General features: G+C 31.1%; 3 protein-coding genes across 5 annotated transcripts in view; 1 reads left to right on the top strand and 2 right to left on the bottom strand.

Annotated features, from left to right (window-relative positions):
- Nucleotides 1-6373: 6373 nt before the first annotated feature.
- LOC132944920 (UDP-glucosyltransferase 2-like) lies at nt 6374-9505 on the top strand. Its single transcript, XM_061014475.1, has 4 exons — nt 6374-7419; nt 8334-8553; nt 8628-8847; nt 9037-9505. Exons 1-4 carry the CDS (start codon nt 6559-6561, stop codon nt 9332-9334), a joined length of 1599 nt encoding a protein of 532 aa, XP_060870458.1. The 5' UTR covers nt 6374-6558; the 3' UTR covers nt 9335-9505.
- Nucleotides 9506-12659: 3154 nt separating this feature from the next.
- On the bottom strand, nt 12660-15049 carry LOC132945219 (UDP-glucosyltransferase 2-like). The gene is made up of 4 exons (XM_061014895.1): nt 14228-15049; nt 13316-13535; nt 12974-13193; nt 12660-12912 (listed from the first exon to the last, which is right to left on the bottom strand). The coding sequence occupies exons 1-4, from the start codon at nt 15047-15049 to the stop codon at nt 12660-12662; spliced, it is 1515 nt and encodes a 504-aa protein (XP_060870878.1).
- Nucleotides 15050-21114: 6065 nt separating this feature from the next.
- LOC132944767 (sodium-dependent nutrient amino acid transporter 1-like) overlaps nt 21115-24115 on the bottom strand; it is a 48910-nt gene continuing 45909 nt past the window's right edge. For all 3 annotated transcript variants that reach the window (XM_061014250.1, XM_061014251.1, XM_061014252.1), the window contains 6 exons: nt 23558-23661; nt 23245-23482; nt 22869-22994; nt 22604-22801; nt 22271-22444; nt 21115-22161 (listed from right to left, as the gene is read on the bottom strand). In XM_061014250.1, coding sequence (XP_060870233.1) covers nt 21742-22161; nt 22271-22444; nt 22604-22801; nt 22869-22994; nt 23245-23482; nt 23558-23661 — 1260 coding nt within the window. In that variant the 3' untranslated portion in view covers nt 21115-21741. The remainder of the gene's footprint in view (nt 22162-22270; nt 22445-22603; nt 22802-22868; nt 22995-23244; nt 23483-23557; nt 23662-24115) is intronic.

Below are 24115 nucleotides of genomic sequence, written 5' to 3'. Positions count from 1 at the left end.
ATAATTTGTACGTGCACGTTCGGATGATTGAGAATTGGTATTGAGCTAAATACAATTAATATTTCAACGCAGAGACCGATCTCCGAGAAAATCTCCCAGACGACGTGTATTGCCTATTAGCCAGCTATAGTTTGTTTATCTTTCTCGTCGGCCCGCAGCATTAGAAGAATTTCGAGCGCGTTAATTTTTTAAACACCATTATTATAAGATATAGGTTTTGATCTTATAGATATAAAGAAAAAATGTTATGAATTTACAACTCGAAATAATTTTCTCAACCTTCTAACTTTAGACGCTCATAATCTACTATTGTGGATTTACGCTCAACTTTTTTTTTAACTTCCACTAACAGCAACTTACGGTACTCGTACTTGTATTAAATTTTCAGGTTTTTGACCGTACATCTCCTGTATAATATAATTAGTAATTAATAATTATACAATATAATATTATGTAGGTTGTAGATATAGGTATTATATTATTATAAATTATTTAATTTTAACATTTAATATTGGTCATAGGTGTAAGGTATTAAATGTTTTGACTCGATTAAGAGCTGGGACGGTCTGTCGGCCTAAGATATTTTATATTAAGAGGATGTCAGCGCAGCTATATTTCGGTATAAAAACATGTTTTCGAAAAATAGACTTTATTCCGAAAGTAATATACTAAGCGTAGTAGTACAACCTATTATCAAAATTAAAGAACACAACATTATCTAGGGAATGACATATCCGTTTGGCTTTTTATACGTTTTTAACAGAAATACGATCTTTTTATATTGTCAAAAACTGTAATTTTTAATTTTAAATACCTATCGTTTCAGTTGCTTAATCTACAAACGGATATAATATCATGCCTTGGATAATGTTGTGTTCTTTAATTTTGATAATTTGGTATTTTTCTCTAAAATCACTCTAAACCTTTGTATTTGTCATGTTTCGTAGGCATATTTTTTGTTGTCGAATTTAATTTTTCATCCGTAATGTGCTGCCGCCTAAGGACTGCGACGACGTCTACGGTTCCTTCTCCCATTACTACTACAAACGGCGGATTCGGTCGCGTCTAGCACGCACGATCTTAATTTAAACTAATCAGATTTCTACCAAGATATTATGAAATAGTCATAATAATTATTATTGTGATGTTTCCAGTCTATATAAGTATAAAGCCCATAGTAAATAATCAGAAACGTCATACCCGTAGATACTATATTTTAATTTACAATATTGTACAAAACGATGAATTTTCCATTTTAGAGTATAATATATTTAGTGCCGCGCCTCGTTCATATTATTATAAGGAACAAAAGTCAAATACCTGGAATACCTATAGCAAATATTCCTTAATATATCTATGCAAAGCATATGAAAATTATATACAATATGGGGAGATGATGATAACAATATTTTGTTCGCCAGGAGATTTATTTTGTATTTGATGAAATGATGAATATAACCATTTCATTTTGATGGTAACAAAAAACCGAAAACCGTAGATAAACTAATTAACTTTATTAGTCTATAGTGTTACGTCCCAACCGACGTCGATATATACATCAACGCAGAAATGAAATACGTGATGTACTAGGTATGATGAATGTTTATTAACGTAGTACAAAATTACAATGTAATATATGGTGTAAGAGAGTTGTGTTACGACTCTTTAAGATAGAATTTAAACTGTGAGTGGTGTTACGACCTGACTCTGAACGTCCCTAACCGTCTGAAGAGCTCTTGTCCTGGGCTTCTATATATATGATTGGGTCCTTTGGAGTGGGTGGTTGTAGTAGTGGCTAAGCTCGGTCATGAGACAGAGTTCGGGTCTCGTATTTGGTATGCTGGTCGACTCGTATCCTGCGTATGGGTGTTGGCTTTCCAGGAAAGATACGTGTGACGACACCTTCTATAGTTTAATTGTTTTCTCTACGCTTTTGCAACGACCTCCGCATGTTATACTATACTAATTATTGCCTTATTAGTTATAGTGTCAAATATTATTAGAGACGTGCGGCGCGCTGTACATAGTGAATATATAACTACTTAATACGTGGGTACTGGGTACGTAACAATAGCATGAACTAAGAAGATCTTAATAATCTTAACTTAATCTAATCTTCTTAGTTCATGGTCTATAGGTTTATATAGGTCTATACTATAGACATACAATTATATGTATTAGCAGATTCTATAAAATATTCAGAATGAATAACTAGAAAAACCTAGTAGTTATTTTATTTATTATTTTTTTACTACAGTTTAAAATACATTTTTTAAAATTTACATACCTAGCATATTATTTACTTTACTTTGCATTATTCTATTATTGCTATTTGCTTTATATGTTATCTAATAAGGTACCGTAGTCCCAAGTCGATAATAAATATTTATATTTTACGTAAATACGTGGTAGACTGTATTTACTACCTATAAAACTTATAACTATATACAAATAATTGTTGAATTAATTGTATAGTTCGTTAATTTAAATTGTTTTTTTAAAAATATGTACCTACTAAAATAAGCATTTTTATTTTTAAAATCCCAAAATATGCAATTAAAATACAAAACCATTAAATATGCAAAAATATGCAAAATAAAATTATTATTATTTGATTCAGTAGAACATGAATTAAATTTGTATCCAGGTTAGCATTAAATTGGATGAATAGAAAAAAATATGCAATTTCATAAACATCTGAGTCCTAATTATAACACTAAAATTAAAAAAGGTGGGTAAGTGGATGTCTCTCTGCTGTACAGTAGGTTACTGTAATGGATGTGGTTAAATTTGAATTCAATGATATAATATCATTGTATAAGAAAAACGATTCTGAGTGAAAACGGTCAGTCAGCCTATAATATTATCAAGTATATCTTATGATATTATTGTGAACAAAGTAATTTATATATAACCTATTTACGCGGAGCCTTGTTTTAAATTTTAAATCCTTAGCTATAAAATTTGAACATTTTATAAATTTTTAACTACAAAATAATTATTAAACATTAAATTTGATAAACTTTGTCAAAATTTGAACTATTAATGCTTATAAAAAAAAATTGGGCACATGTATTTTTAATATTTTTCAGAATTCTATTGTAACAATATATCAGAAGCCTTTCATTAAATTTTCACGTTTATTTACCAAACATATAAAATTTTATTAATATTTATAGAAAAAAAAAATTTAAGAAATTTAAAACTGACAATGTCCGTAAACAGCTCAAAAAGAGTCAAAAGTATTATGGTGTATAGAAAATGAAAATATTTCAGTACATTTTTCATGTATCTACAGTTGTTCGTTTTTGAATAACAACAAAATAGCAAAATCGCTACATGAGAAATCGAGTTAATATCCAATATTGTAAAAACATGAACTTCAAACACTCATAAAAATGTAATTTGATTTGCTTGTGTACATCCATTTTTTGATTAAGGATGACAAACTTATGAATAATCTTATATTACATTTTCAAATCTTAGATTTAAAAAGAACAGTTTTTAAAAATTCTCAACATAAAATAATTTGCTAATTTTCGTGATTTTTCCGTTTTTTGTCAAGATTTGAACTTTAAATGGTTATAAATAAAAACTGTGACTAAGGTTTTTAATTTTTTTTATCTGCCTTTGAAACAATAACCTAGGAGCCTTCTATTAAATTTACAAGTTTTTTTTAACCAACAAATAAAATTTTATTGATATTTATAAAAAAAAAAACTAAAAAAAATAGAACTGAAAATGTCCGTAAACAGCTCAAAATAAGTCAAAATATTTGGAAAATGTTATGGTGTATAGAAAATTCTAATATAAACATTAAAAATTTCATGTACCTACGGTCATTTGTTTTAGATTTACACCAAAAACTAAAATCGATTTTCTCAAAAACCGATTTTGCGTAAAAATTCCCGTTTTTCCTTAATTTTTCTTTTATTTTTCACGTCGCTTTTGAAAACTACTGGGAAATTTTTACTTTTGACCCCCCGAAGTACCAACTAAATTCACTTTCCTATCAGAAAAGTTACTGTTGAAGAAAGTCCAAGCATTTTTACTTGTCCTAAAAGGTGATGACAAACACAAAAAAAACACAAATCATTGTAAAATCAATACATTCATTGCTTAGAATTTAAAATGATTATCCTTCAATAATAATTTTATTATTTAAGTTTAAAATTTAAATAAACTCTCCATTCTTCATGGTTCAAGAGTAAAAAGTTCTCATAATAATAAAATTAAAATTATATAGATATTAAGTATGTTAGACAATATTGTAATAAATATAATGCCAACTTTTTTTCAAAAACAATTTATTTATCGTTAAAAATATTTTATATGAACAGATTTTATACATTTAATTAAATAGTACGTTGCATTTTTAAAATGTAATACAATATTTATTAGTTTATAACACGCGATGATTACATTATCAGTAGATAAATAAATAATCAACGTTTTTGTGAGGGTACATAATATGTATACACGCGTGGATGTGAGATTAAGACGCTAAGACAATTTTTCTGTTTTTGGTTTAAAGTTGTACATTATTTTGTTCGTTTTTGAATAATAACAAAATAACAAAATCGCTACATGAGAAATCGAGTTAATATCCAATATTGTAAAAACATGGACTTCAAACGCTCATAAAAATGTAATTTGATTTGCTTGTGTACATCCAATTATTGATAAAGGATGACAAAGCTTTTTTTTTATCAATTTATCTTTAATTGATTTTTTAAACATTGATATCCAGGTAGCCTCTGAATAATAATTTTTTAAGAACTAGTAGAATGCGCAGTAGGTGAGTTGATTTCCGAGACCTACTTGATGTACGAGTTGATTCCCGGGTCATTATATGTCACGGTATAATGGTTATCTCATTAGCAAATACCAATTTTTAAAAACAATGTGTTATACATTACTAAATTTTTTTAATAATAATTTTTTACCTAATTACTTAATTTTAGATTCTGAGCGGAGCGGGGGATCTATTGGTTTTACAATGGTGTTTTTTTATTTATTTTTTTTATCCTGTATACCAGAAGGAGTTCTTCGATTTCAACATATATAGTATCTTATCTTTTAGCAAATTGAATCAAGACGGTACTTTTGAGTGGTGGTTTTCTCAATATTTATTTAATGAAACAGAAAAAACCACCGACATATTACAAATAACCGCTAAAAATGGGATTTTAATTTCCAACACTTTGTATGTCACCATAAAAACGAATAAAAATAATAATAAAAATAATGATTTTAGTTATTTTGCTGTAATGTATAATATTAATTCAATTTACAGGCTATAATAAAATATAATAACAATATAAAATATAAAATATCCAGACTGACAAACCGTCTCCGCTCAGGATTGTTTTTCGTATACAATTACCTATATGATATTATAATTGAATTCAAATTTAATACAAACCATTATACAGTGACCAACTTGTAACCTACTGTACAGCAGAGCGACATCCACTCACCTGCTTTTTCAATAATAATTTTTTAACAAAAAATTGAATGATTTTCAAAATATGAAAAAACTAAAAAGAACAACATTTTTGAGAATTTTGTCAGCCAACCTCTTCGTAGTGTTTCTTAGGTTAGGCTAATAGGCTGAATATTTGACTAAATATTGAAAATAATATATAATGATATAATAAAAAATACCAAAATATTATAGAATTCCTTATTTTTAAAAATTAACTATTTTCAAAATATTGGTATTATTCTCTGTTTACATGAACCTATATTACATCACACATATATGCGACCAGATCATGAATGAAAAAAAGTTATTAATTAGGTACCTAACGATTATTTTTGTTTTGTTACAACATTTTTTATATTGTAATATTACGTGACTAATCAGTAATCACTATCATCATTATAGACTATAGTACACATACACTATTTACACGCTATAATAAAATTATATATTAACATATTTACCTATATACTCACGTATATGTTGTACCTATATTAACTTTATATTTTGCGAATAGAATTCCATTCTTCGTGCGCCTACACCCATGACCGATTTCGAAACTATAAAATAATTAATGTGACAATCGTACAACATTATTGTGTTAATAACGATTATGCGCGGTGTACATGTCAGCTTATAATGTGCACTAGGTTCCTAAACAGATGTTATAAAACTTCCATTGTATTTTTATTATTATAATTATATTATTACGAGCACGAATGGGTACAAAAATAATTATTTAAGTTTCAAAAGGTCGGCTGAATGATATATAACTATATACATATAATATTTACCGTGTGATAATTAATAGTAATAATAATATTCTAGTATGCTAATATGTAAGTAGGTATAAGTATGACTTGCGACCGTACGAGGCCGATAAAAAAAGTTGTCTATGGTATATAATATTATATCGATCGCCGCGGACGACGGATTTGCGCGCGAACAGCGACACGTCCACACTAACCACGGTATATACCACAGTGTTATACACAACATAATATAATATATGGTATCGTTCCGCATACACCGGTGTGACATTATTATACCATTGACATATTATTATAATAGCTATGTCGAACGATAGCACAGCCGCGGCCGCGATGTGCCGGGTGGTCGTCACCGTGGCCTGCTGTTTGTTGCTGGTGGCCGGCCCGTGTACGCCTCCGCCGGTCGACGGCATGAGGGTGTTGGCCGTGGAAACGATCGCGGGCAAGAGCCACTGGAACTTCATGCGGGCCGTGCTCCGGGCGCTCACCGACGCCGGTCACACGGTCACCGTGTTCACGCCGTTCCCGGACGGTGACCGAGACAACTATACAGAGGTGGACACATCCGCGGCGTTTCGCATGAAGCTGGACGTAGACCTGGCCGAGGTGCTGGAGAAGTTCGTCGAGCCGTCGTCCATACTGCCCCTGCTCGTCACCGTCAGCCGGTCGCTGTGCGACGCCATATTCCAGGACGAACGCATGAAGGCCGTGATGCGGACGCGCGCCGACCGCGATGGTTACGACGTGGTCGTCGTTGAACCTATGGGCTCAGAATGCGTCTCGCATGCGGCCACCGTGCTGGGGCTGCCACTTGTGTTCGTAGTCCCGTCGCCGATGATCAGCTACCACGAGGGCTCGTTCCTGGGACACGTCCCGAACCCGGCCGTCGTGTCCCACTTGTTGGCCGACCACGCGGTACCCCGCTCGTTCGTCCAGCGGTTCAGAAACGCCGTACTGTCGGTGTACAGTGTGTTCGTCGTCCGGTACACGGAGTGGTCGTTGAAGCGCGCCGAACCGACAAAACCTTACGACACCCTGGCGCCCGTCCGTCCGTCCGCGGTGTTCGTCAACAGCCACTTCGCCACCGAAGCCTCCAGGCCTGTACCGCCGAACTTCGTACATGTCGGAGGACTTCATTTAGAAAAGCCAAAGAGCTTGCCTACCGTACGTTATCCTGCATTTATTTCCATACACCTGTGTGGCTATGTGCTTAAAAAATACTAAAAGCCCTCCTCCCCCCGAAAAAAATTTAAATTATTATTGCATTTATATTTTATGTCATCAACAATTTTTGTGCATGCAGGGAAGATGATACGATTATACGATTTAAATTTAATTATCTAATATCTAAGGGCTAAGACGTAATATTATACGAGAGTATTATTTGCAGCTACGTGGAGAACGATTCATTTCCCACGAATAAATATAATATATAGGTATGTATATGTTGAGAATTGATGCAACGTGTCTAGACATTTGGATTCTAAATTTCTAAAACCGTTTAAAATAGTGTTGTAATTAGTTACCGTGTGTATCGTACTCACACAGTTATTTTATATATTCGACGCGTAATTTACTGCTCGACATATCCTAACCTAACCTATATTATATAAATCTATGGTTATAAATAATGAGCTCGGTACATAACTCGTATAAAGATCAAAAAGAACATAATATGTATCACATCGTGGTTATTGATTATTATGATGTACTAATACAAAATATAAAAATACAAACTAAATATCATGTCCGGTGCTTTATAGAATAGTAAATAATTGTCAATTATTGATATTAATTATTAATTTCCCAATTGTACAATATCTTTTGAACCACCATAAATTTTTTTATAATAATATATTAAAAATAAATTTTATAAAATAATAACGTTTAAAGGTATATTCTAAAATTTAAAGTATCACAACTCTAAATTATGATTATTGATAACTATTGCAATAAGGAGTACCTAGTTCTTCCATAGTTTCATATTTTAATAATTACAATATGGTTTTATACTCCACCACCCGGATTCCGGAAGGTCTTAGATAGTATACCACTGTTTTTACTCATATTTTTTTCAGGATATTTTAAAATTCATAGATGAGTCATCTAATGGGGTGATTTACTTTACTTTTGGTTCAGTCGTGAAAATGTCAACGATGCCGGATTATATTCAAAAATCATTTAAAGAAGCATTAGCTCAAGTTCCTCAAAGAGTTTTATGGAAATATGAAGGTGAAATGGAGGACATACCACCAAACGTGATGATAAAAAAATGGTTTCCTCAACGTGACATACTTTGTACGGTTTTCTGACCAAAACTCACACAGTATTGTTAAGAACTGTAAAAATGTTAATTGATTTTTGTTCTCTAGTGCACCCCAAAGTAAAATTGTTTATCAGCCACGGAGGTATATCCGGTGTTTATGAAACTGTGGACGCTGGCGTTCCAGTTCTCGGATTTCCGTTGTTTTATGATCAACACAAAAATATTGCCAATTTAGTTGATGCTGGGATGGCGATTTCTATGGAACTGCTATCTATATCTACAGATATGGTTTTAAATTCTATTTTGGAACTCATTAACAATGAAAAGTAAATACTTTGAAGTAAAATATATGATCATCAGAAATGGCTGGATCAGATTTACACGAGTTAATAATATAAATACCAATATATTATAATATTATACTCCTGATAAAATTAATATATTAATACAATAATACGTATCATACATAATGTATTTATCATATAATATGTACTTATGTATACCTAATTTTATAGATACTCGATAAATGCTAAAATCACTTCTGAACGATTTAAGGACCGGCCGATGTCACCAGAAAAATTGATTGTTTACTGGACGGAGTATATACATCGTCACAATGGAGCACCACACTTGAAATCACAGGCTTTTAATCTAACGTGGTATCAGTACTTTCTCTTAGACGTGATTGCTGCAGTATTAATTTTAACTTTAATAATTTCATTCGTGTGCTATACAGTTATTAAAATTATTTTTAAGTACAGTCTAAAGCATATAATGTACAACTTTAAACCAAAAACAGAAAAATTGTCTTAGCGTCTTAATCTCACATCCACGCGTGTATACATATTATGTACCCTCACAAAAACGTTGATTATTTATTTATCTACTGATAATGTAATCATCGCGTGTTATAAACTAATAAATATTGTATTACATTTTAAAAATGCAACGTACTATTTAATTAAATGTATAAAATCTGTTCATATAAAATATTTTTAACGATAAATAAATTGTTTTTGAAAAAAAGTTGGCATTATATTTATTACAATATTGTCTAACATACTTAATATCTATATAATTTTAATTTTATTATTATGAGAACTTTTTACTCTTGAACCATGAAGAATGGAGAGTTTATTTAAATTTTAAACTTAAATAATAAAATTATTATTGAAGGATAATCATTTTAAATTCTAAGCAATGAATGTATTGATTTTACAATGATTTGTGTTTTTTTTGTGTTTGTCATCACCTTTTAGGACAAGTAAAAATGCTTGGACTTTCTTCAACAGTAACTTTTCTGATAGGAAAGTGAATTTAGTTGGTACTTCGGGGGGTCAAAAGTAAAAATTTCCCAGTAGTTTTCAAAAGCGACGTGAAAAATAAAAGAAAAATTAAGGAAAAACGGGAATTTTTACGCAAAATCGGTTTTTGAGAAAATCGATTTTAGTTTTTGGTGTAAATCTAAAACAAATGACCGTAGGTACATGAAATTTTTAATGTTTATATTAGAATTTTCTATACACCATAACATTTTCCAAATATTTTGACTTATTTTGAGCTGTTTACGGACATTTTCAGTTCTATTTTTTTTAGTTTTTTTTTTTATAAATATCAATAAAATTTTATTTGTTGGTTAAAAAAAACTTGTAAATTTAATAGAAGGCTCCTAGGTTATTGTTTCAAAGGCAGATAAAAAAAATTAAAAACCTTAGTCACAGTTTTTATTTATAACCATTTAAAGTTCAAATCTTGACAAAAAACGGAAAAATCACGAAAATTAGCAAATTATTTTATGTTGAGAATTTTTAAAAACTGTTCTTTTTAAATCTAAGATTTGAAAATGTAATATAAGATTATTCATAAGTTTGTCATCCTTAATCAAAAAATGGATGTACACAAGCAAATCAAATTACATTTTTATGAGTGTTTGAAGTTCATGTTTTTACAATATTGGATATTAACTCGATTTCTCATGTAGCGATTTTGCTATTTTGTTGTTATTCAAAAACGAACAACTGTAGATACATGAAAAATGTACTGAAATATTTTCATTTTCTATACACCATAATACTTTTGACTCTTTTTGAGCTGTTTACGGACATTGTCAGTTTTAAATTTCTTAAATTTTTTTTTTCTATAAATATTAATAAAATTTTATATGTTTGGTAAATAAACGTGAAAATTTAATGAAAGGCTTCTGATATATTGTTACAATAGAATTCTGAAAAATATTAAAAATACATGTGCCCAATTTTTTTTTATAAGCATTAATAGTTCAAATTTTGACAAAGTTTATCAAATTTAATGTTTAATAATTATTTTGTAGTTAAAAATTTATAAAATATTCAAATTTTATAGCTAAGGATTTAAAATTTAAAACAAGGCTCCGCGTAAATAGGTTATATATAAATTACTTTATTCACAATAATATCATAAAATATACTTGATAATATTATAGGCTGACTGACCGTTTTCACTCAGAATCGTTTTTCTTATACAATGATATTATATCATTGAATTCAAATTTAACCACATCCATTACAGTAACCTACTGTACAGCAGAGCGACATCCACTTACCCACCTTTTTTAATTTTAGTGTTATAATTAGGACTCGGCTGTTTATGAAATTGCATATTTTTTTCTATTCGTCCAATTTAATGCTAACCTGGATACAAATTTAATTCATGTTCTACTGAATCAAATAATACTAATTTTATTTTGCATATTTTTGCATATTTAATGGTTTTGTATTTTAATTGCATATTGTACTTTATTCACAATAATATCATAAGATATACTTGATAATATTATAGGCTGACTGACCGTTTTCACTCAGAATCGTTTTTCTTATACAATGATATTATATCATTGAATTCAAATTTAACCACATCCATTACAGTGACCCAAATGCAACCTACTGTACAGCAGAGCGACATCCACTTACCCACCTTTTTCGTGTTATAGTTTAGAAATTTGGTCGGAAATCCTTTCATGAAAAAATAAAAAATAATAGTGAAATATGTATGGAAATAGCCAGCAACAGGTATCAGCACATAAGTTTAGAAAAAAACGAAAAATGTTGATTTTTTTTCTTTGTCATTGTCTACACTTTAGATCACCGATAACACTTATGGTCAAGCATCAGTTTGAACGGTCACAAGACGTGATCTATCCCTATACTAGTTAAAACTAACATATAAAAAATTATTTTTACTCGACCATGACTCGTTGCCACCAAAATTGCACTTTTCACTTTTTGGATTCGACTCGTCACCGGAGTACCGCTTAATTAAGCTTGTACCGGCGACGGTCAATCCCCCAGACCCATAACTGTACGCAACACATGATCTGCCCGATACATTGTAATTAGAATCCGGCCTCGGACCGTCTAACTCCAAGCATCACCGACTGTTCCGACTCACTTTTTCCAAGTCTGGTCGGAATAAGCTGACGCTTTACTCACCCCTTGTCTTATATGTATATATGTATATTTTATACCAAAATAAAGGAACGTGATTACTTACAAACTACGTACGTTCTAATTACTTTACGATTCGGAACGACCCCCCGGACGCTCCGTTTCAAGTAAATGTTTTTTAACATCACAGATCTCATTTAAATAAATATTTGTTTTTAGATTCAAAGGCATAGAATAATAATGGAGGGTGATAGATAGTCCATATTTTTTTTACCGATTTTTTTTTTACTTTTGCATTCTATAATAGATGTTTTTTCTTGTTATCATTAACGTTAATCTAAAAATTAAAATTTTTTAGTATCCACATTATAGCTATTTTTTAAATAATAGTAGTTAAATCGGTAAAACCTTAAAGGTCTTAAAATTATTATATGATGAGCCTTCTAAGGTGTTTTTTCAAAAATTTTCGAACAATTAATTTTTGTTGAATAATTAAGAGATGTAAAGCATTATCAGATAGACCACCCCAAACTAATATACTCCGTTTTTTATTCATAGGTAGCTTATAATAATATATTTTATTGTAGATTGTTATAATTTATTAAGGGATGCATAAATAACATTATAGATTATAACAATATTGTTAAATAGAAATAATTACAGTCTTATCAGTTACGCCGTTTTTACTCCTGTTTACACATCACATAAAATAATACCTATTTATTATTTATCCACATGTACATCAGTGTTTTATAAGTGATGTAAACGGTAAATATAATTAATAACAATATGACAGCAATCACATCCAAAAGATAGTATTGATACCACGTCAGATTGAAGGCGTAAGATTTTAAGTGAGGTGTGCTTTTATGACGATACACATATTCTGTCCAATAAACAACCGATTTTACTGGAGTCATGGGTCGATCTTTGAAATGATTAGAAACAATATTGGCATTTTTCCGGTATCTTAAAAAAAAGTTTATACAATAACACATGTTTTCATCAATTTTACCAACAACAAACTCACTTTTCGTTGTTAATTAATTCATTTACGGCGTTAAAAAAATTGTGCTTAGTTACAAATAATAAGTCCATAGAAATTGCCATGCCTGCGTCCACTAAATGTTCTATATTCCTTGGCTGATCATAGAACACAGGAAGTCCAAGAACTGGAACACTGGCATCTATAGCTTCATACACACCAGATATACCTCCGTGACTGATGAATAATTTTACTTTAGGATGCACTATAAGTAACGTATTACAACAAAATAATATCTGTTGTGTATTTAATTTAAAAAACAATTGCAGCATTAGGTATACCATTAGGTATACATATATGTAGGTAACTTGGTAAGTAAATACTTACAAAGTATTTCACGTTGAGGAAACCATTTGCGTGTCATTACATTTATTGGTTTGTTTTTCATTTCTCCATCGTACTTCCACAATACTCTTTGAGGAACTTGTGACAATCCATCTTTATACGCGTTTTGAATGTGGTCTGGCAACGTAGACATCTCCACGATCGATCCAAATGTAAAGTAAATTACTCCGTGCGGTGAATTATCAATGAATTCTAAAATATCCTGTAGTTCAAAGAATTATGCATATAGTTTTAATATTATATTAGTCTGTATTAATTTATAACTCGCGAGGAAAATAGTAACGTCATTTGAATTTTGAGTGATGCATAAGGTGTGGTAAGGAGGACATTTTCCTGCTTCTAGTTTAAAAAGTGTCCCGACGAATCGAGGTTGTTGATGGTATCCATCTAATTTTCTATTGGAATGCTTTTAGCAAACTTTCATGACCTACATGCAATTTTAATTTTTTTTCATGTGCATTAAAATTTTTTTATAGATAATTTGAATTTATTATTAGATATAGGTACCTGCCTAGTTGTATACACTATTGCTGTTATTATTCATTCATACCAATAATTTAGGCGTATGCGAGTAAATTGTACATTTAGTATTTTTCTAAATCAAAAATTAATATAGGTGTAATAGGTAAGGACGTAATGAATATTTAAAAACATCAAAATTATGTGCCTATTAATATAATACATTTTTAACTAACAGGAGATTATAAATTATAAATTATAATTTATAACAACCTATAACCTCAGAGTGCACAAATGTACAAGTGTAGGATAAACTTGGAGCATTTTTCTAAAAGCCAGTTAAATGTCACTTCTTTTAAAAAAATCTGACATAGTGAAATTACGTCAGTGAGAAATTATTGACGATTAATATAATATGGAACGTGTATAACTCACTGCGGGTATAATATCATCTTCAGGTGGTTGTAAATGAATGCCACCTACTTGTATAACGTTCGGCGGAAACGGTCTTGGAGCCTCGGTAACGTAATACGTATTAAGGAACACGATGGACGGCTTTACTGGTTCTATTAGATCGTACTCACCGGGTTTGTTTGTCTTAATTTCAGACTCTTTTTGTGTACTTAAAAATGTGCTATACACGAAAAATAGAGAATTCGTGAACCGCTGAAAAAACGTTCTCGGAACTGAGTGATAGGCCATTACATGAGACACGGTCGCTGGATTCGGACCGTTTCCTATTAAACTATATTCAATAGTCGTTTTCAACGGCGATGGGGACGAGAATATGATTGGTACATCCAATTTGGCGGCTACGTAAGTGACACATTCCGATGCGGCTCGTTCGACGATAATTAAATCGTAACCAGAATTTTCGCTATTAAGTATATCTTTCATCTTGGGATGTTCATTGATGATATCGCAGATGCAACGGGTCCAGTTCATTACCAAAGGTATCATTACCGAAGATTTTCGAAAATTTTCCAGAACAAAATGCGAGTCAATGCCGACATCCATCACGGAAATTTCCTTCGATATGTCTATTTCCGTATAGTTGATTCGCTCTCCGTCGGGAAGTGGAGTGAACGCGGTAACGCGATGGCCACTGTCTGTCAAAGCTCGGAGAAGTGCGCTCAGGAAATTCCAATGACTTTTACCCGTAAGCGGCTCTATAGCTAGAATGTTCATAGCTGCGATTGGCGTACCGGACCACGAAACCGTAATGGCAGCAATAAACAACATCGTACAGACAGACATGATGCTTTAATAGGTATCTTAATTATAAACGCCGTTTGCTTGGTGAGTTTTTACACTAAAATAATAATACCTGCAAATGTTTCAAGAGTCAATAGCTTTGTCAAATGCTTTTGCGATACAAGGAAATATTTATTTTGGTAACACTTTGGGGGAGGGAGGTGTATGATTTGTTTTGGGTTCCAAGCCTATGTAACTAAGTAAATTGTATTACTTTTCAATTATTTTCTCTTATACAGGATGATTCACCATGCATGCTCTAGCCCTTTTTTCTTCAATAATTAAGAACTAAAAACTGATTTTTGGAATAAATTTTTAAATAAATCTGCCATATTTTAAAGTAAATGAGATTTTTTTACTAGTTACCTACTTAGGAGTGACATATGAAAATATAAACTTATAGAGCTACTTTTCAAATGAGAATCACTCTTTTCAACTGTAAATTATTTAGCGTATAATTGTTCTGAAAATGTTTACGTAGGTATCAAAATAAAAATTCGAACGAGTGGTTTTTGAGTTAAATAACTTTGTGTACATATTAAAGATAATAATTATCAAGTCCATAATATTTTCAAATGGGATTGGAATAGATATGACGGCTATGCCGCTATGGTGATTTGAATATTTTAATAATTAATATAATACTAGCTGATACCGTGCACTTCGTTACCCGTTAAATGTACAAACTTTTATATGACTCAAACTTTGTTCAATGCGTTATTAAATATTCGGTGTTTGATATTCTATATTTATCTTAAAATTTCTGCTGCCCGAGATAAAAATTCTAATTCGCAGCAGTTATTATCAGGTAGGCAATCTACCTGCGGTAGATCGCGGACCCCGTGCTGTTTGTACGTAAGTGTATGAATTAACTCTAAAGTATCAAAGTCATACCAAGTTTGTCGTTTTTACTTGGTATAACTTTAATAAAAAAAGTAAAAAGTAAAAAAGGAAATTTAGCCCTTTTTAAAAAAGTAAAAAGTAAATTGTTGACATTTTCCCCTAAAATTTAACCCTTTCTAAAAATTAATCCTTTCTTAAAATTCAACCATTTCTAAAAGTAATCATTTCTTTAAAAAAAAATCAACCCTTTTTATAAAATAAATAAATATTTTATCTATTAATTATTTTTTCTATAACCAATAACGACCATATATATAAACAAACATTTCCACCGTAAGTCTCAAAATCCCTGTTTGATCACTTCCCCAGGCTTCTATTAATTTATCGTATTGTGGTGTTCTATAGCCTTCCTCGATAAATGGACTATCCAACAAAAAATCGAAACCAGTAGTTCCTGAGATTAGCGCGTTCAAACAAACAAACAAACTCTACAGCTTTATAAAATAATAATAATAATATATTATATAAATAAATAATACAAATATCGATAATAGCTGGGCTTGAAATCGATTAATATCGATAAAAATCGAAAAAAAATAATATATTTTTATATTCTGGTTGATATACATTTTTTATTTTAGACACTCATAACTCTAGAGTAAACAAATATAATAGTTGGCACATTATTCATTTTATTTTGAAACATTATCGTTTTATGTTATCTAAGAACTTTTTCAATCAAAAACGACTATTGTTTTTTGGAGAGAATTTTTATGCTTAGAGTTATGAGTGTCTAAAATAAAAAATGTATATCAACCAGAATATAAAAATATATTATTTTTTTTCGATTTTTATCGATATTAATCGATTTCAAGCCCAGCTATTATCGATATTTGTATTATTTATTTATTATTATTATTATTTTTATATTATTTATATTTTTTTCTGCTAGATGGCGCCACCGGTGTAACTCAGTTTTTGTCTCTAAATCTCTAACTCACATCAGTTAGGTCCATAATTTATGCTATAAACCCGCTCCCCGACATTCTCTATCATTTAAAAAATTTTTTAGCAAAATCGGCCCAGCCGTTCTCAACTGATGCAATTTCGAATTTTTTGTCTCCATTTTTATATATATAGATATCTATATTTATAATTTTTTTAATAATCCAATCCGTTATCGTGAGTTTTAATTATGTAAACAGTTTACTAGTTTCACTCTGTTGAACGCGTTTCCACAACCAATATGGATAACACCACATCTCACTGCCATCATCTCCCACTGCCATCATCTCTTAATTCGCCTATCCAAATGGGGTAAAAAAAACCACATAATTTGTTTCACCAAATAAATTCGCTGTCCTGGTGAGCGAAGAGGACAACGAATCAAACTCAAAACTTCTTGTACTGGTTTTAATATAATCGACGAATCTACCATTCACTATCAACAGGACAACATTAAGCATCCGCCAATTAATGTTCAAAATATTATCAACTACTCCGCTTTTAAAAATGCGTTAGTAAAAATCACCGGCCCTAATGGGTTCACTTGTAAGTCTACGTCTTCTTTTCTGATTGTTCGACCTCATGGACGCCAAAATTTAATGTTTAACGTAATCACGCGACATCTAATGGCCACCAGTATCTGTTTACACACTTTCATGCCACCAATACATCGACCTTACAAGGTCAAAATCAGAAATCTGCTCCACACAACACTCATCTGTGATATGTCTGACGCACTCTCGGGGTTAGGTCATTCTACCAAACAAGTCACAAACGCCATCAAAAATGGCCACTCATACCCGCTGTTTCTCGAGGAGCTAAATCTCAGTTACCAACAATAAAGAAATTCTAAACTTGTCTTCAATTTTGCAAACGAAAATCAAAGTCGAATATTACCCTGTAGGACCAAGAGTGGTCAAACTCAGTGTCGAAACTGCCAGAGCCACAAACTATCGATAGCATGCTTCACGTTGTGTTAAATTTGGGGGTTGTCCACTCCTCAGACATTTTCACTAAAGACAAAACAATCCACCCATGTACGTCCTTTGCATGGGCAATACTTCCAAATTCCAACTACAAAAGATGTACAATATTTAAAGCTATTCTCAAACGTCACAAAACTACACTTTTAAAATACAAAATCCGAATTCAGTACTCACATTTCTTCATCTCAAACTCACCATCACCCTCCCAAAGCTACCTTCGCCAATTCTAATAATATCCTATTACCTAATAGCCACGCTAACGATAGGACGTTTACTAAATTTATTTCAGAACATTTCGCATTAATTATTCTACTCATTACGCTCCTTACAGGTGTTCTATATACAAACAGCTTATTCCATAGTCCGAACATCATTCTTACCTCATTAACGAAATTATTACAATATTTTTAATCGCCGAATATGTTATCTATAACCTGTACATTTTAATGGGGCCTCGATCCATGTTTATTTTTATACCACTTTATTACTATCTTATTATTATGTTTCACTATTATTATTTTGAAATGTATATTTTATTATCTTATGTATATCATGTATTATTGTTGAGCTATCATAGTTTACACTAGAAGCAAATGAAAAAACCAAAAAAAAACACATTTATCGATTTACTTACCTACAGAATAATAATCATAACATATAGAATTCAAACAAATGGCCTACATGGTTCATAAGTTAGGTATTTAACTAAAGTATTTTACAAAGCAACTTACAATTGATATTAACAGTCACTTTAAAGATCTAATAATGAAGACAATGTTTTATAATTTAAAATATAAATTAATGTAAAATAAATAATAATTTTAATTATATATGATAACATTTTTACTTACCTAGTTAACCAATAACCAAGTACTTAATAAACAACGGACGTACATCGATGACAAATTCTTAATAATAACTAAAATATTATTATAAATATTTCTTTACATAAATTGAATATGTAATGTACGTTTATAATATCCATTTAAATTATTCTTGTATAGATAAAAGATAAATTAAAGTCTAAAGTATACGTTACTATAATAGTATATTGTAATATAATAGTTATTTTAGTGATAGTTTTAAAAATATTCAATTAGAATGTTATTGTTAGGAATTATTATTAAAAACGTATTATATCATAAAATCGATTAATAGACATGGTATACTAATTATTACTTATATTTAATTTATGTTAAATTTGTGACATACCATTGGTAATAATAATTAATAAATATTTATTCTTTAGAAATCGTATCCAAATATTTTCAACAATAACTAATGTCCTACATGACTTAAGATGTATATAATTAAACATTGCATTAATTAAATTATAGAAAATTTCAGTAGTAAAACCGGTAAGACTAGGACCTACGTTAAAATTACTTGAGTTGGCCAACCATTGGTTTACTACAAGTAGGATGTTTCACGTAACCACGTAGATATAATAGGTTTTGAAAACAAATCGTCGGATAATCTCGCATACATAAAACTGCACTTGTAACATTTTGAACTCTATTTAGTACGTACTGTGTAGCATGTGTTTGATTTCAAATCTGTACCGATAAACCTATCCATACCAACTGCTTGGCTTCAATACAAATATAAAAAAAATTCGGATCAGTATTCGTTTACATAAAAAAAATATGTTTGTCAGTAAGTGTTTTTGTGCTCACTATATTTAAGAAGAGTATTGAAACTCTAAATACCTTTCTCATAATTTATAACATAATGCCATAATATAACGATTTTACAGGATGGACAATATTATATAATGTTTTGATTTATATGAAGAGGGGAATCATTCTTTGTAACATAATATTCGTCTTAACAGTCTGACGCGTCCGTAGGCGGTGTGGTGTCGATGGCCGTTGTTCGGTCGCTGTATGGTATTGTCGTATTGAGTATGAAGTGATTATAATATAAATACACGAACACTTATAATATTTACGACATGATGTCTACAGAAATGGTTGATAAATATCATATTACATTACTTTTTATGCACTTTATTTTACTTACATTCGGCGGCACAATACTGTTATGACCATGTTTTTTATTCGATAACGTCTTATTAATTTTAATAACGCATTCATTATTCAAAACATTTCAAATTTCTATCATAATATAATATCATAAGCTATTGAATAATATTATAAACAGTAGCTGGTTCCATTGCACCAATAGCAATTATTGTATAATCGTTTTGACAATGTGTAGCACAAACATATATTATACAGGAATATAGTAACAGACGACGTGCAATTGTCAAAAGTTTTCAACATGACAATCGTAGCCTATCTTCGTCATCTGGGTAGGTAGTAGTCGAAGCAATATGACGTGGTGGAGGTGACATCGGAAGACCAATTTTTAATGCACCAAAGTTTTTTTTTTTTTGCTGAATACGAGTCGCCGACATTCGACAGCCAAGTGTAGTATTTTGCAGATTCGTGATGATATTATTGTCTCTATATAAGTCTGTAACACCCCTGTGACTCCGCTCATATAGACGTTTAATACTTATAAATAATTATAGTTTATTACTCGTTTGAAATTTGATATTTCTAAAACAAAATTCTTGTCTTAGACACACTTGGTACCATATTGACCCTCCCGATCTACTCACATCAACCTCACTCTTTATACCACTCTTTTTCTACGTTACATCTCGTCCACATTGTAGAGGGTAACAATTACTCCATATACTGAAAGTGTAATAAATCATTTTTGTTTTTAGGCTATTTTATTTCAATTATTTAATGTATTCCATATCGTGTGCTTTTGATTGTAAACTAAAAGTAGGTACTCCTTTGTATACATTGTTTCACTAATTTTTACTATATAACTATTATAAATATTACATCTTGTCGAATGCCATGTGGCGTCAAAATAAATATAAATTAAATAACAATTATAAACTTATAACTCAATACCAACGTAAGGTTATTCGAGGAAAAAATTATTTTAGTTTAGATATTTTGTCATCGTATATTTTTACCGAATAGGTACTGTTAAAGTCGTAGACTTTAGTTATATACATTTTTTAAATATTAAAGTAATATACACACTTTAAAACTTGTTTTGTTTATAATTAATAATTTAAATAATACACGATTTTAAACTAACAGAATTTTTGTGATTCATACATTATATGGTTTCATATATGCGGTTCAATTACACTACACATTTGTGTTAGTACAATAGTACCTAGTTGTTATAAACAATAACAAAACATTTCATAAACAACTTAATCATAATATATTATATTATTATTTACATCGTCATTATAATAATATAGTCACTAATAAAAAATAAAGGTCAACGTAATTACATGTTAAACCTTTGAACAACTTAAATAAAAAAAATATGTACAAATCAGTCCTTTAAAAAACACGTGTAAATAAAACCCGCAGTCGTTTGACTATAAAAAAGTCGTCATGTTTATCAATGATGGTAACTTTAAATTAATCCTATACCTTACTCTAAACTCTGGAGAGACTTAGATAATATTTGATAATTATAATTCAATGGTTTTGATGTGGACATAAAACATTCATACCATGGTTAGATTTAAAACAAACAATATTAGTTGTAGCACACATTTGTTGAGTAAAAATTTAAAAAAAAAAACAAAACAAAAGTATATAAGTCTCTCTTAATTCTTTTTAAAATAAGGATAGTTCATAATATAATATATCATATAAAAATTCAAAAGATAACACGATGCGCAAGTAGAGAAAAAAATTCATACAAATCAGATACTTCAATACGTTATCATTTCCATATAAATAAATAAAATAAAATATCCTAACGTATAATAATATAACTACAACGCACATGATGAAAACTAGTCGTTTTAGATCACATATAATTGATAGAACTCCCGCCGCTGTTTTTGGGTTCCGCGGCGGTCCACCGCCTTTGGTCGGCCATTGTGTGGTTGTAGTGATACTGATGAAGGTTTTTTTGTTGTTGTTGTTGTTGATGTTGTGATTGTTGATCAGAAGAGTGCTGACGAGACAAACCTCCAACACCATCGATGCTGTAACATGATGACGTACGATCCAACGACGTAGGGCTGACACTATATGCCGTGCCTGGAGGTGCAGCGTGTTTGCCCCGCTTGATGGAATGCGTGTAGTCCTTGGTACCACGTCGCCTCAGCGTGAAGTCCCTCTCACCTGTCACCTGGTACTGTTTCTTCCACTGCACCCAACAGTGTCTATATATTGGGTCCACCGGACCCCAGTTCCGCGCCGGTTTGATGGTACTCAGGAATTTCTGTGGAGAACAAAAACCAACCGGTGCGTCAAAAACATCATAACATAATACGAAAATTACGATGCAGCACCGACCGACCCATTGATCGAGTAGCAGATCGAGCACTTACTTGCGAAAAGTTGTAATCCACCTGAGCAGATATCTGCCACACGGCTATGCCGATTATCATCGACCACATGAACAGGTAAACGATCCAACCGATCACGTACAGCCACATGGAATCATGGGAGCTATAATCAGACTCAGTTAGCGGCATCACGAACAGACTCCAAAACTCAAACACCTGCAGTTATGGAATTATAATCATTAAACATTATTTATGCTGATATTTCAAAATGCTTCAACAATTGACTTGCTGTTATTCGTTTTTCAAAAATATTTCACAACAATAAAATATTAGGTCTTATATGGGTGAACTTACGGCGGATTCCGCGGTACGTACCATAAACAAAATCGGAGTGCCCAGCCACACAAATTTCCACACGAAGCACAGTTTGTATCCAAGCACAAACTCGAAGTCGTTGGATAGTGATTCCAGCCCGTAAATCCAGACGAAAGCAATTAGTTCCAGCACCGTGGATGTGACCACCATGCGACCAATGATGTACTCATCCAGCAAGTGAACGGCTTGAAGGTTTTCCTGAAATTCAAAATGGTGTCGATATAATCTATAGAATTATTGTGAGACACTCATGTCGTATACTCACGGGCAAAAGGCACAGGACACCCACCAAGAAGGCGATAAAACAAACCATGCAAGTCAATATCCACCACTTCCATTTTTCCTTGGTCTCCACAGACAGCCCTACGATAGCAGTGTAAATGGCCGCTATCTGTAAAGCGAGAAAAAATAGTAAGTTCATTTTAATTTTTTTATGTATCGGTTTTGAATTAACTGTAAATATTAAAATTGTTTATGTAAACAATTTGTCCAATTTTTATTTTTGTTATTCAATCAATTTTCATTCTTCTCAAAATTATTAATATTGCATTGTTATATTATTTATTTTTATATATTTTTCTTTTTCAATTTATAATTATGTTGAACAAAAACTACTTTATAAACGGTTTCCGGTCACTTACCAGACTCAGGAATCCGGAAAGGAACACCAGTGCATAGACCAAAGCGGCCCACAGATCAGATAGGATGCCTCTGGTCGTCAATTCGTACACAAATGTCAGGAACCAGACTTCCGATAGAGCCGTCGAAGACAGCATTTTCTGTCCGACTTGTAATTGCACATCATATATCCACATTGTAACTATTGAAACGCTACACAAGCCGACTACGATGCTGACCACCGTAAGCATTACCGAAGTCCTATCAACAATTAAAAAAAAATGTTTTGACTCCATCGGAACGAAAATAATTAAATAACCAGTGCCGAGCGCTTACCAAAAAGGATTAGACTTTGAGTACAATCGACCCGCACTAGTTGTGATATTACCAAATCCCAAATGAGTAGTGAAAAAAAATTGTACTACAGCATGATACCATATCTGAAAGAATAAATACATTTATGCGCATTGATCTTATATATATATAAGTATAGAACATAATCTTATACTCACCTCCTGCCTAAACATAAACTCACTTAACTATTTGAACACTTTTTTAAATACGTAATAATAATGTATTCATCTATATTAATTGGTTGATTCATGTTTCTTATATACAACATGAAAACGTTGTTTGAATTCTTTTATTTAGAGTTACCAAAAACTACTATGAAGTTTAATAATTTTGGCTGTATAATACAGTAATAATAATTATACAAAATCAAATTAAAAAAAATATTTGTAGGGTAACAAACACAGTGAGACTCTACATAAAAATATATAAATCACAAAGTGTTCTAAGTTTAGAACATAAGTTTATAAAAAGTCCGAAGTATCGAAAATTTAATTTTAGAATATTATGGATTTACTGGATTACTAATTACTGATAATGCTT

Source organism: Metopolophium dirhodum, chromosome 5 (assembly GCF_019925205.1).
Source record: "Metopolophium dirhodum isolate CAU chromosome 5, ASM1992520v1, whole genome shotgun sequence".
NCBI classification, from domain to species: Eukaryota; Metazoa; Arthropoda; class Insecta; order Hemiptera; family Aphididae; genus Metopolophium; species Metopolophium dirhodum.
The sequence above is the reverse complement of the archived record's forward strand: the minus strand, read 5'-3'. Positions and strand labels throughout refer to the sequence as shown.